At 45.8% G+C, this 13899-nt stretch overlaps 1 protein-coding gene across 1 annotated transcript; it reads right to left on the minus strand.

The window, feature by feature from the left end:
- Positions 1-7281: 7281 nt before the first annotated feature.
- Positions 7282-13899, minus strand: npffl (neuropeptide FF-amide peptide precursor like). Its single transcript, XM_064305872.1, has 3 exons — positions 13571-13899; positions 9572-9693; positions 7282-7863 (listed from the first exon to the last, which is right to left on the minus strand). Exons 1-3 carry the CDS (start codon positions 13721-13723, stop codon positions 7743-7745), a joined length of 396 nt encoding a protein of 131 aa, XP_064161942.1. The 5' UTR covers positions 13724-13899; the 3' UTR covers positions 7282-7742.

The raw sequence follows: 13899 nt of genomic DNA on the forward strand, positions 1-13899 counted from the left end.
CGTGGAGTAGACGTAATTGCATACTAGCGCCTATTAATTAGCATCAAAGGCATTACTACACAGCGCCTGTGGTGCCGTACAGCCCCGAGCCTCTCCCCAACACCTGCTCACTCACCCCCACCCCGAGCCAATCCCCCCCGCCCGCCCTCACACACCCCCCACCCAGCCAATCCCCCCGCGCCTCACACACCCCCCACCCAAGCCAATCCCCCCCGCGCCCTCACACACCCCCCACCCAAGCCAATCCCCCCCGCGCCCTCACACACCCCCACCAGGCCAACCTCCCCACACCTCCACCACCCCACCCAGCCAATCCCCCCGCGCCCTCACACCCCCCACCCAAGCCAATCCCCCCGCCCTCACACACCCCCACCCAAGCCAATCCCCCCGGCCCCCACACCCCCCCCAAGCTCACACCCCCCCGCACCCACACACCCCACCCAGGCCAACCTCCCCAGCACCCTCACGCTAACCCACCCGCACTCCCCGGGCCCCCATAGCCCTCTAAAACCCCAAGCCTCTCCCCCACGCCTGCCATGTGCCTCTCACAATGAGTTTCCTCCACAAACAAGGGAATCAGAAGGGGGGTTATGGTCTATCGATGGGGAGAGAGAGCTCTATAAGAGGCTGATTATCGATGGGAGAGAGAGCTCTATAAGAGGCTGATTATCGATGGGGAGAGAGAGCTCTAAAAGAGGCTGATTATCGATGGGGAGAGAGCTCTATAAGAGGCTGATTATCGATGGGGAGAGAGAGAGCACTATAAGAGGCTGATTATCGATGGGGAGAGAGCTCTATAAGAGACTGATTATCGATGGGGAGAGAGCTCTATAAGAGGCTGATTATCGATGGGGAGAGAGAGCTCTATAAGAGGCTGATTATCGATGGGGAGAGAGAGAGCTCTATAAGAGGCTGATTATCGATGGGGAGAGAGAGCTCTATAAGAGGCTGATTATCGATGGGGAGAGAGAGCTCTATAAGAGGCTGATTATCGATGGGGAGAGAGCTCTATAAGAGGCTGATTATCGATGGGGAGAGAGAGAGCTCTATAAGAGGCTGATTATCGATGGGGAGAGAGAGCTCTATAAGAGGCTGATTATCGATGGGGAGAGAGAGCTCTATAAGAGGCTGATTATCGATGGGGAGAGAGAGCTCTATAGAGGTGATTATCGATGGGGAGGAGAGAGCTCTATAAGAGGCTGATTATCGATGGGAGAGAGGCTCTATAAGAGGATTATCGATGGGGGGAGAGCTCTATAAGAGGTGATATGTGGGAGAGAGAGCTCTATAAGAGGCTATTATCGAGGGGAGAGAGAGCTCTATAAGAGGCTGTTATCGAGATGGGAGAGCTCATAAGAGCTAGCTGATTAATGGGGAGAGAGAGCGTCATAAGAGGCTGATTATCGATGGAGAGGTCTATATAGGGCGATTTGATGGGAGAGGGAGGGGCTTATAAGAGGTGATTACGATGGGAGAGAGAGCTCTATAAGAGGGAAGTTATAGGGGGGAGGGCTTAAGAGGCTGATATCGATGGGAGAGAGAGCTCTATAAGGCTGATATCGATGGGGGAGAAGAGAGCTCTATAGAGGGATAGATGGAAAGAGGAGTTTTGAGGGAGAGTCAAAGAGGATATCGAGGAGAGAGCTCAAGGCGATATCGAGGGGAGGCTCTAAGGTATATCGTGGGGAGAGAGCTAAGAGGAAGGAAGTTAAGATTGGGGAGATAAGGTGATTGGGGAAGCCATAAGCTGTATGATGGAGGCCTATAAGTTCGGGGAGGACTATAGAGCTGATATCGATGGGAGGAGTTAAGCTGATAGGAGATTAAGGGATACGAGGAGAGAGAGTTAGGGGTATCTGGGAGAGAGCCTATAAGGTCGGGAAGAGCTTTAGCGATTCGAGGGAAGCTTAGAGGTGTAGATGGGGAGAGTCAGAGGTACGATGGGAAGTCTAGGTGATACGTGGAAGAGGCCTTAAGGGATATGAGGAAGGCTCTTATGTTACGTGGAGGCTTATAGAGGATCGAGGAGGAGCTTATAAAGGGATACTGGGAGGGTCTGGATACAGGAGGAAGCTCTAGGGGTCAGGGAGAGCTTAGGTATAGTGGGGAGAGCTAGGGGTAGTGGAGTCATAAGCGATTCGTGGGGAGAGGGAGAGTATAGTATGGGAGATATAAGGCGATATGGAAGCTCATAAGGCTGATTATCGATGGGGAGAGAGCTCTATAAGAGGCTGATTATCGATGGGGAGAGAGAGCTCTATAAGAGGCTGATTATCGATGGGGAGAGAGCTCTATAAGAGGCTGATTATCGATCGGGAGAGAGAGCTCTATAAGGGCTGATTATCGATGGGGGGGAGAGAGAGCTCTATAAGAGGCTGATTATCGATGGGGAGAGAGAGCTCTATAAGAGGCTGATTATCGATGGGAGAGAGAGCTCTATAAGAGGCTGATTATCGATGGGGAGAGAGAGCTCTATAAGAGGCTGATTATCGATGGGGAGAGAGAGCTCTATAAGAGGCTGATTATCGATGGGGGAGAGAGAGCTCTATAAGAGGCTGATTATCGATGGGGAGAGAGAGCTCTATAAGAGGCTGATATCGATGGGGGGAGGGAGAGAGCTCTATAAGAGGCTGATTATCGATGGGGAGAGGAGCTCTATAAGAGGCTGATTATCGATGGGGAGAGAGGCTCTATAAGAGGCTGATTATCGATGGGAGAGAGAGCTCTATAAGAGGCTGATTATCGATGGGGAGAGAGAGCTCTATAAGAGGCTGATTATCGATGGGGAGAGAGAGCTCTATAAGAGGCTGATTATCGATGGGGAGAGAGAGCTCTATAAGAGGCTGATTATCGATGGGGAGAGAGCTCTATAAGAGGCTGATTATCGATGGGGAGAGAGAGCTCTATAAGAGGCTGATTATCGATGGGGAGAGAGAGCTCTATAAGAGGCTGATTATCGATGGGGAGAGAGAGCTCTATAAGAGGCTGATTATCGATGGGGAGAGAGTGCTCTTTCTTTAAGATGCTGATTATCGATGGGGGGCCTTTAAGGAGGCGATCCATGCGTCTGTTTCCATGCAACGAGCCCTTTCCCATCAGGGTTCTGCACAAGACATCTGAGGGGCCGGTGCTCGCCAACCTTGAGCATCTGTTTTACCATACCCAGTCATTATACAGCATACACTTTACCAAAGCGAACGATTGAAAATGAATGACTGCAACAATAATAACACAAATATTCATTCTTAATCAAATCAAAGGGGCACATGGGGGCATTTGAGGCAAAAGGGGAAGGTGTTCAGGTGCACCTGGAGCGCCCCCCCGGAGCCCCCCTCCCCCCTCCCGCCCCCCATGTGCCTGTTATTTAAGTACAACAGTAATCCCCGTCACATAAAAAATTAATACGTGTCTAAAGGGTAGAGATGCTGAATTCCCTGTGATCTTCCCAGTTACGCTCTCCTTCCTGCGATTAACAGTTTTAAACCAGCTGCGGTTTCCGGGCAGAGAGAAGGGGCGTGGCCACAGAGACCCGCGCGACGGCTCCTGGGGTGGGCTTCGCTCTCAGAGAGCCACTTATGTGGATGATTAATGCAGACATGCAGTGACTGACAATGACGCCGTGGGTTTGGCCTTCGCTACCACGGTGACAGATGAGCAGTGGCTCCTTTGGGATTCATATTCATATATCGTCTCCGTTTATCTCGAAAATCCAATCTTTTTAAACAGCTCTGTCACGATCCAACAATCTGTTGGTACCTATTAAATAAGTCATTATTTATGACACCACAGACAACCCCCCCCCCCCCAACACTCACACACACCCCCACGCAACAGCAACCCCCCTTCTTCCCCACATTCACACACAAACTCACCCAAACCAACCCCACACTCACACACACCCCCATGCAACAGCAACCCCCCTTCTTCCCCACATTCACACACAAACTCACCCAAACCAACCCCACACTCACACACACCCCCACCCAAATGCAACCCCCCCTTCTTCCCCACATTCACACACAAGCTTACCCAAATCAACCCCACACTCACACACACCCCCACCCAAAAGCAACCCCCCCCTTTTTCCCCACATTTACACACAAACTCACCTAAATCAACCCCAGACTCACACACACTCCCACCCAAACCAACCCCCCCCCCCACTCCCCCACACACACCCCCACCCAATCCATGGCCACAGCTAACCTGTCTCTCTTCACATGAACAATCATTGCATCAATGTCACCATAACAACCATGCAGATGTCCGGGGCGAAATTACCGCTAATTGGTCTCATCGATTCAGAAGGGGCATCGGGCCTTTTTCCCAGTACGGCTCTCACGGCTGTGGAGATGCCACTTCCGGATAATCGAGTGCTCTAATTGGCTGAAAAACAAAATGCATAAGGACGGCTTCTCTTTTTGTCTGTTGGGACAAGTAGTCCTAGACTGGGAAGGCCACAGCCAGTCCTGTGCAGGGCGGCCTTTATTGGATGTGCGGCTGGATATGTTTTGTCATACAATTTAAATCATGGAATATGGAATCATTAGATCACTATCTGCAGCGGTAAGGGCTAATGACGTCTTATAAATATTTATGTGGTTTTAAATGAGTGTCTGTCCTTCACAATCAGTACTAGAATAACTCACAGTTCCAGTCAGTATTGCATTAGCCCAGCAAGGAGGAGGCAGTGTAGCATTAGCCTAGCCAAGGGGAGGCAGTGTAGCATTAGCCTAGCCAAGGGGAGGCAGTGTAGCATTAGCCTAGCCAAGGGGAGGCAGTGTAGCATTAGCCTAGCCACTGGGAGGCAGTGTAGCATAAGCCTAGCAGGGGGTGGTAGTGCAGCATTAGCCTAGCAAAGGGGAGGCAATGTATCATTAGCCTAGCCAAGGGGATGCACTGTAGCATTAGCCTAGAGAAGGGAAGGGAGTGTAGCATAATGGTTAGGGACTGAGCTTGTAACTCCAAGGTTGCAGGTTTAATTTATAAGTGTCAATCATTAGGAACAATTTACTGAGCCAGAGAAGGGGGGAAATGGGGAGAGAGAGAGGAAGAAGGGAAGAGACACTTTACTGAACTAACAGTGTCAAACACAACCCAAAAATATCTCAAACTTTATATTGAGACAGTGACTTGCGTGATGTTAAGTTGCATTTTAAAAAGAAAACTCCTAGAAGATGGAAATCATTTGTTGTATCTACCCTAACCCTATTCTGCTCCTAATCCTAGTCTAACCCTCACCCTAATCATCGTTCTCCCTGTTTCCTGACTATGAGCAGGTGAAGAGAAAGTTAGAGGCAGTTCTGTAATGAGGAGCAATCAGTATACAGACATACCACAGCAAAACACAAATCATGCTCTGTTCAGCATAACATGGTCTCCAAATTGCAGTAATTAATAATAATAATACATAAGCCAACTATTATGGTATAAATTCTACATAATAATAATAACACGGGTCCTATTATGTCTGACTTAATTCAAATACAGAATTTTACAGTAAGAACATCATACCAACAATCGAACATGGAGGTGGTAGTGTGAGGGTATGGGGATGATTTGCTGCCTCAAGACCAGGGCGACTTGCCATTATTGAAGGAACCATAAATTCTGCTCTGTACCAGAAAATTCAAAGGACTAGGCACCAGTGAATATCCGGTTATCTGTCTGTGAGCTGAAGCAGAAGCGTAATTACGTTTTGCAGCAAGATAATGATCCGAAACACAAAAGCAAGTCCACATCCAAATGGCTAAAAAGAAACAAAATTATAGTTTTGGAGTGGCCTGGTAAAAGTCATGACTTTAACCCAATAAAGATGCTGTGGCAGGACCCGAAATGAGCAGTTGATGCTCAAAAGCCAACCAATTTGTTTTAAAGCAGTTCTACAAAGAAGAGTGGGCTAAAATGTCCCCCCAGTGATGTGAAAGATTGATATCAAATTAGAGGAAGTATTTGGTTACAGTTATTGCTGCTAGAGATGGTGCAACCAGTTATTAAGTTTAAGGGGGTAATTACTTTTTCACTTGGGTGATATGGGCGTTTTAAAACTTTTTTCATTAAATAAATGAAATAATTTTTAAAATGTATGTGTTTACTCAGATTCCCTTTAGTTTACAATATTACATTTTGTCTGAACATCTGAAACATTTATCAAATTATTTATTTATTTATTTATTTATTTATTATGGGGTATGTCTATATTAAACCAAATACTAACTGTTAGACCAATGTATTACATTGCATTACATGTTTTGGCTGTCTCACCAACAAAGCACCACTGGGAGAGAGACAGCGAGAGGGAGAAGGGGAGAAACAGCGAGAGAGAGAGAAAGAAAGAGGGAGACAGTAAGAGAGAGAAAGAGAGAGGGAGAGACAGAAAGAGAGAGGGGCTAATTGGGAGATGGAAGGCACTCTACTTTTCTGTCAGACTCAGAATCCATCAGCAAATATGGCAGAATAACGATGGCCTGAATCCCAAATGAGACACTGGATAAAGCACATCTGAATGAGCCTTAGGGAGCCATGGTATCAGGGATGGATCAGACTGGCCTGTCAACTCAAGCAGCCAGCAGTAGTTAATGCAGCTACCACATATCCCAGCTCCGCTACAGGATTCACCACATTAATGCAGCTTCCACATATCCCACCTCAGCTACAGGATTCACCACATTAATGCAGCTTCCACACATCCCAGCTCAGCTACAGGATTCACCACATTAATGCAGCTACCACATATCCCAGCTCAGCTACAGGATTCACCACATTAATGCAGCTACCACATATCCCAGCTCAGCTACAGGATTCACCACATTAATGCAGCTACCACATATCCCAACTACAGGATTCACCACATTAATACAGCTACCACATATCCCAACTACAGGATTCACCACATTAATACAGCTACCACATATCCCAACTACAGGATTCACCACATTAATGCAGCTACCACATATCCCAGCTCAGCTACAGGATTCACCACATTAATGCAGCTACCACATATCCCAGCTCAGCTACAGGATTCACCACAGGAGACAGCAGCGGACCACCACAATCACTTCTGAAGTACCACAAAAGACAGACAGTGTGAACAAACCAGACTCTTTAGGGGATGTGAACCATTCCCGTTTCCATGGACACACCAAGATATAGCACGAAACACAGCAAACAAGAGATTTGAAATTCCCTGGCCGGTTCCTTATGATCCTGTGTCAGACAAACAGGTTTGGTAATCACTGAGATATTGCATATGAAAAGCAATGAAGCACCATAACACACAAGCACACATCTGAAGCTTTTATTGAACAAACAAAGACAGGGGTGGTGGGGCCAATGAGCACATCAGCATTTCTATTTACAGCCTGCGTGTTTCACTCACACTCTGTGAAACGCACCATTTGCTCTCTATTTCCACCACCAAACCCTAAGCTCCCACCAATAGGCTGGCAGCAAGGCCCTCTGGGTGCAGTGGAGGTCTGTGACTGGTTGCAGGAAAGGCCCCCCGGATGCAGTGGACCTTTGTGATTGGTTGCCGGAAAAGTGGGATGTTGTAGGTGGGAGGGGGGTGTAGACCAAATGGGTTGGAACTGAGTGGTTTGGGGGAAAGCGGGGGGCATTTTTAAAAATCGAGAGTGGGGGTATGTTTTATTCATGTACTTTTTTCGAGGCTTTTTTTTTCCGGTTTCTTCTGGTCTCTCCCGCGAGTCTTAGTGTCTCTGCCAGCCCTGATGCTGATCCGTGGCCTACTTCTTCCCGAATCTCTGTGGCACGGCCATGCTCCAGATCTGTCCCGGGACGCCCTCCCAGTCGCGGGACTGTATCCGCCCTTCTGCCAGGAGGGCCCCCCGGGCACCCCGCCCGAACCTGCGGAGAGAGAGACAGGGGTCCTCAGCGGACTGCGCTAACCTCAGAGCGCTAATCTCAGAGCGCTGACCGGAAATATTATGCATGCATTATATATGGTTGAATCTCTGAATCCAGTTTATTTGTAAACTCAAACACATCATACTAATGACATTTTCAAAAATATGCTATTTTAACTTCTGATGATTAGCAGAAAATATTTCCTTTACTCGCATCCTAAAAGCTTCCCTCTTTTGCTGCAAGCAAAGTGTGTGTGTGTGTGTGTGTGTGTGTGCGTGCATATGCATGTGTTTCTATAATTCTATAAACAATGAACACTAAAGAAAGTATACTTTTGTCATACTTCTGAATTGGTCATGTAAATAAATCATATGCATGTTTGCATTGGATGTTTTTATATTTTAATTTGATTTAAGAAGCAGTGCATTTGGACTCTTGGATTTGAATTGGATTTACGAGGCAGAGCATTTGGACTCTTGGATTTGAATTTGATTTAAGAAGCAGAGCGTTTGGACTCTTGGATATGAATTTGATTTAAGAAGCAGTGCGTTTGGACTCTTGGATTTGAATTTTATTTAAGAAGCAGTGCGTTTGGACTCTTAGATTTGAATTGGATTTAAGAAGCAGTGCATTTGGATTCTTGGATTTGAATTGGATTTAAGAAGCAGTGCGTTTGGACTCTTGGATTTGAATTGGATTTAGGAAGCAGTGCGTTTGGATTCTTGGATTTGAATTTTATTTAAGAAGCAGTGCGTTTGGACTCTTGGATTTGAATTGGATTTAAGAAGCAGTGCGTTTGGATTCTTGGATTTGAATTATATTTAAGAAGCAGTGCGTTTGGACTCTTGGATTTGAATTGGATTTAAGAAGCAGTGCGTTTGGATTCTTGGATTTGAATTATATTTAAGAAGCAGTGCGTTTGGACTCTTGGATTTGAATTGGATTTAAGAAGCAGTGCGTTTGGATTCTTGGATTAGAATTTTATTTATGAAGCAGTGCGTTTGGACTCTTGGATTTGAATTGGATTTAGGAAGCAGTGTGTTTGGACTCTTGTATTTGAATTGGATTTAGGAAGCAGTGCATTTGGATTCTTGGATTTGAATTGGATTTAAGAAGCAGTGTGTTTGACCTCTTGGATCGGAATTGGATTTAAGAAGCAGTGCGTTTGAATTCTTGTATTTGAATTGGATTTAGGAAGCATTGCATTTGGACTCTTGGAATTGAATTGGATTTAGGAAGCAGTACGTTGGACTCTTGGATTTGAATTGGATTTAGGAAGCAGTGCATTTGGACTCTAGGATTTGAATTGGATTTAAGAAGCAGTGCGTTTGGACTCTTGGATTTGAATTGGATTTAAGAAGCAGTGCATTTTGACTCTTGGATTTGAATTGGATTTAAGAAGCAGTGTGTTTGGACTCTTGGATTGGAATTGGATTTAGGAAGCAATGCATTTTGGACTCTTGGATTTGAATTGGATTTAGGAAGCAGAACGCTTGGACTATTGGATGTCAATTGGATTTAGGAAGCAGTGCGTTTGGACTCCTGGATTTGAATTGGATTTAGGAAGCAGTGCGTTTGGACTCTTGGATTGGAATTGGATTTAGTAAGCAGTGCGTTTGGACTCTTGGATTGGAATTGGATTTAGGAAGCAGTGCGTTTGGACTCTTGTATTGGAATTGGATTTAGGAAGCAGTGCGTTTGGACTCACCTCTGTGGCTGGTGAAGGACTGAGGGGTTGCGGCCGTACCTCTGTGTGCCCTGGAAGAGGGAGTGCAGGACGGCTGTCAGGAGACGCTGGTCCAGCCCCTGTCCCGCTTGGTCTCCGCCCTCCTGGAGAGACAAGGTGGGACAAACGCCCTCTTAACACACCTGGGACACATACACTGCCTTAACCCTTTAGACACCGTTAAGATTCCCGATAATGCACTTCCACAAATATTATGAAATAAATGATTTCATTCATTTGACTGGATGTTTTGGTTGGCAGGGTGTTTCATGGGAAATCTTCTTGAGGCTGGTTATTTGACTCAGACCACCTTCTGTCCAGATGTACCAGCCCACCATCTCAGGAGACCTGTCATCCTCTGTTCATTTCATATTATAAACCTCTTCATTTTGCAGGTCTGGTTTCTAAATGGATAATAACTCCCACACACTCAAAACAGCAAGTGCACTCTTCGGTATCGATCCTAAAGCAGGCTTATTTCTTCGTCCAATTATGTCATCACTGATGAAAAGGTCAATTAATATATTCAGAAGAAAGCGAGCCACAGTCACCTTTCATTCCAAGAACTCATGCTTGGAACCAACGGCTTAGGTTTTGAAACCCTGGCCAGCAGGTTGCCAGATCCTGCTGCCACCCACCAGGGATGAAGAGTTAAAAAAAAAAAAAAAACATAACTGTATTTTAAATATGTGCTTTCTGATTTCATATGCAATATTGGTTGCTCATCGTAACCTTTGCATTATTTATACCTCTGTACCACTCACAAGGAAACTTGAGCCAACACAAATTTGGTTGTAGTTTATAGATACCTGTGTAGGAGGTATTTTGTAGTATGTGAAAATATACATTTAAGAGTGTTTTTTATTTTTTTTATTTTATTGTTCCTGAGGATGTCACCCCCCTGTCTGTGGGGGGAGGATTGAGTTTGTGATGGGGCCCATCTCAGTGGGGGCTTTTAGGCCAGTCAGTGTCTATTAGAATCAACACCCCTCCCTCCCTGACAGCAGGTTGCCTAATTTTGGTTCCCTGCAGTTGAACGAGTGGAAAATAACCACCCTCCAGATAAAGTGCACCAAACCTCAGAGCAATGATTCAAATTCATCACAGCACCAACGGACGCTCCCAATAGTAAAAAAAAATCCTCATTAAAAAATCTCATGGCGTAAACAAAACTTGTATGTTTTCTTCATTGTGTATCTTAATTATTATTGTATTTAAATGTATTTGAAGTTCTTTTTCACTAAAACATAATACTGCGCAGCTAAAAGTAAATAAGCACGTTTTCTTTTGCTGTTCCCCCCTTTTTTTAGGAGACACAAGGATTATGCTTGACAGTTTACAAAGGAGTCTTTGCAAGAAACTTCAAAAGCAAAGTTTCAAATTGAACTTCAGAGTGGCGAATGGTTCTTTGCAGAAACAGTTTTTTTCCGAATTGAATTTCAATGTTCAGTCTCCTCTGAAGACGTTCAGTCTCCTCGTGGTTCACCGGCCTGTTGCTCAGCAAAGCCACTCAGCAGGAGAGCGGGAGAGCGGGAGAGCTGGGCTTCCAGCACAGCCCTTTGAAGCACCGATCGCTCCTTATCCCGGGAAAACCAGCTGCTTAATTCCCGACTCCCAGCCCGGAAAACTCTGAGACGCGCTGAGGCACACTTTCTCTTACGACCGCCACGGACTCAATAAAAATAAATAAAACGGCAGGTTCTGTTTTTATTTTCTTCGCAGGTACAACGTTCGTCAAAAACAAGCAGGCCGCAAGCTCAGGCTATTACACTTCTATGGTTTTATCGTTCGTTATGGATGTCATCCGCCGGCGTTATTGTCTAGGGTAGCGCTGTCGATTGAGCGGTGCCTTTACTGGCGGGTGCGATGGTGCCGTCAGCCAGACCTGGCGTTATTGCTCGCGTAACTCAGGTGAGGCGCTTCCGCTCTCTCGCATGGCGAGCCGCTCTAGATAAGAGGTGATCGCTAAACGAACGTAATGTGGCTGCAATGTCATTCGTAAGTTGAGGTTAAGGGCACATTTCGGGAGCGGCTTCCAGAGCTGGGTAACCCGGCTTCAAAGAGTAAAAAGACTGACCATGTATTTGCTCCACCATGCACTAAACCAGCTGATTGCAATAATTAGGTCTCCTATCATGCTGAAGAGTTATGCTAATTAGAATCAGCTGGTTTAGTGCATGGTGGCGGAGCAAATACATGGTCAGTCTTTTTACTCTTTGAAGCCAGGTTACCCACCTCTGGTGGCTTCACCGTCCTGCTGACTGAATCGGTTGAATCGGCGCAAAGCGAGAGAATACCGACGCTGTGCGTGAGATGCGACCGCGTGCGGAAGGCGCTTCACGCGGCGGAACAGAAGCGGCACTGGGCCGCGCGCTTTCCGTCTCCGCGGCAACTCTGCGTGCGACGGAAGACCGAGGAGCGTTCGTACGAGAAGCTTTTCGATCTTTAAACAGACGGTTGCTGCGATACGTGATTTCCAGTCAAGATCAGACTGCAGAAATGCATGGGGCTTTTGCAGAGTTAATCACAGGGGGTGTGAGTGTGTCACGCGATGCTGATATACACTATATTTCTATACGCTTTGCTTCTACTGGTCATATTTATAACAGAAAATCACAAATTATTACACTAGTATGTTATAACTGACAGAATTGAGATAACAATCACACTCAGCCATTGTGTTTCAGTCATTGCACGCAGGATCATCAAGGTGGAGCTCTGAAAAATTCAGTGATTACAGGCAGACATAGCTCCTTCTCCTGTCCTTCAGTAGAAAAGTACAGCAAAATATTCATGTGAAGTTCACTGCGTTAGAGCACTTTTAACGGTAATGGGAGTTCTCGTGGTCCCTGTTGGGAGAAAAAGTTTTTATCGATTTGACATCGATCGTTTCGCCGGGTGGAGGTTCTTGGAATGGCTGAGGAAGGGCGCGCTGTGCTAACAGAGCATGCGTAGCATCACTAAAAAAAAATAGGTCCTCGTTTCTAACGTTAGACATTTAAAAAGAAATAACTAATCGAAAAATGAAGGTCGACACATTCATTAGAAGCACAATATAAACAAAATAAGCCCATATGTGTTTGTAAGTGCGATTCCCCTTTGACTTAAACTGCGTCAGCATGTATCATGCTGATTAAATGGACTGTATGTTGAAGAATGTAAGCCATTTTGGATGAGAGTGCCTGCCAAATGCCTAAGAAGTGAGCTATTTTCGGTTGTTCAGAACATTCCTGGAACTCTAGGAAAGTTAGGGTATAAACTTTTTGCATCTCATTTAAGAGTACCCTGAAGTAAAAAAACAAAAAAAACAACTTAGAATGTTTCGCAAAAAAATAATAATAATTTTACAATGGTTATTCATGTTAATTTTAACAGCGTAAATCTGCCATTTCACCCCTTTCATTCAGAACGTTCTTAGAATGTGTTTGGAAAACATTACCTGCAAATCCTCATACACCTGGAACATTTGTCTGGAACATTCTTCTGTAATTTTGACAGAACTTGTTTACCAACAAAAATCACATTCTTAGACCTTTTGGGGATGGTCCACAACATACCATTGACCTTACAGCCAAATGACTACATTAACCAAAAAAACAAACAAAATAAAACAAATGAATGTTCTCACGTTTGTGTGTCCAGAGATATTGATATGTCCTCCTGAGACACTTAAAATACATAAGTTAAAAAAGCTTAAGTATTAAGTATTTATCTTAAGAAAGCTTACATGTAAGTCTTAAATACTTTTTTTTTACATAATGCAAGTGCCTTAGATGACGAAAACATGTTGCAGTGAAATTATTTTCAAAAATATTTAAAAACTTTTTTCTTTTTTTTTTTTTAATTGAATGTCCCTTGTAGTGTAGACATCAGCATAACAGAAAATATGATTTTTGAGGTTAAGACGGGAGGCTGGAGATGGAGGGGTGTTGGGAGGACGTGTGTGTGGCGGGTGCGGTGGCGGTGTGCGGTGGCTCTTACCAGCACCTCGGCCAGCTGCTCTGTGTAGCGCTCGTCAGAGTTTCCCCGTGAGCGCTCGCCGGACTCCAGCACCCCGTCCTCCTGCAGGGCCCGGCCCACTCCAGCCAGGGCCAGAACCAGACCCAGAAGGGTGAGCCACGCCCCTGTTTCCATGGCGCCGAACGGGGGGACTGGACGGAGAGAGAGAGCCTGTCGGTCGGGTCGGTCGGGTTGTGCGTGGGGTTTGGTCTGCGTGGGGTTTGGCGTGGGGTTTGCCGCGGTGGAGGTCTGATCGAGGGAGGTGCGGGCGGGCTGCGGCTTGGTGCTGCTCTTTCGGGTCTCGTGCAGTC

Source organism: Anguilla rostrata, chromosome 13 (assembly GCF_018555375.3).
Source record: "Anguilla rostrata isolate EN2019 chromosome 13, ASM1855537v3, whole genome shotgun sequence".
In the NCBI taxonomy this organism is placed as follows: Eukaryota; Metazoa; Chordata; class Actinopteri; order Anguilliformes; family Anguillidae; genus Anguilla; species Anguilla rostrata.

Coding starts and splice junctions, on each gene's coding strand:
- npffl (XM_064305872.1), bottom strand. CDS start 13,723: ATGGAAACAGGGGCGTGGCTCACCCTTCTGGGTCTGGTTCTGGCCCTG. Junction 9,694..13,570: donor AGCAGCTGGCCGAGGTGCTG/GTAAGAGCCACC, acceptor TTGTCTCTCCAG/GAGGGCGGAGACCAAGCGGG. Junction 7,864..9,571: donor GTCCTTCACCAGCCACAGAG/GTGAGTCCAAAC, acceptor CTCTCTCCGCAG/GTTCGGGCGGGGTGCCCGGG.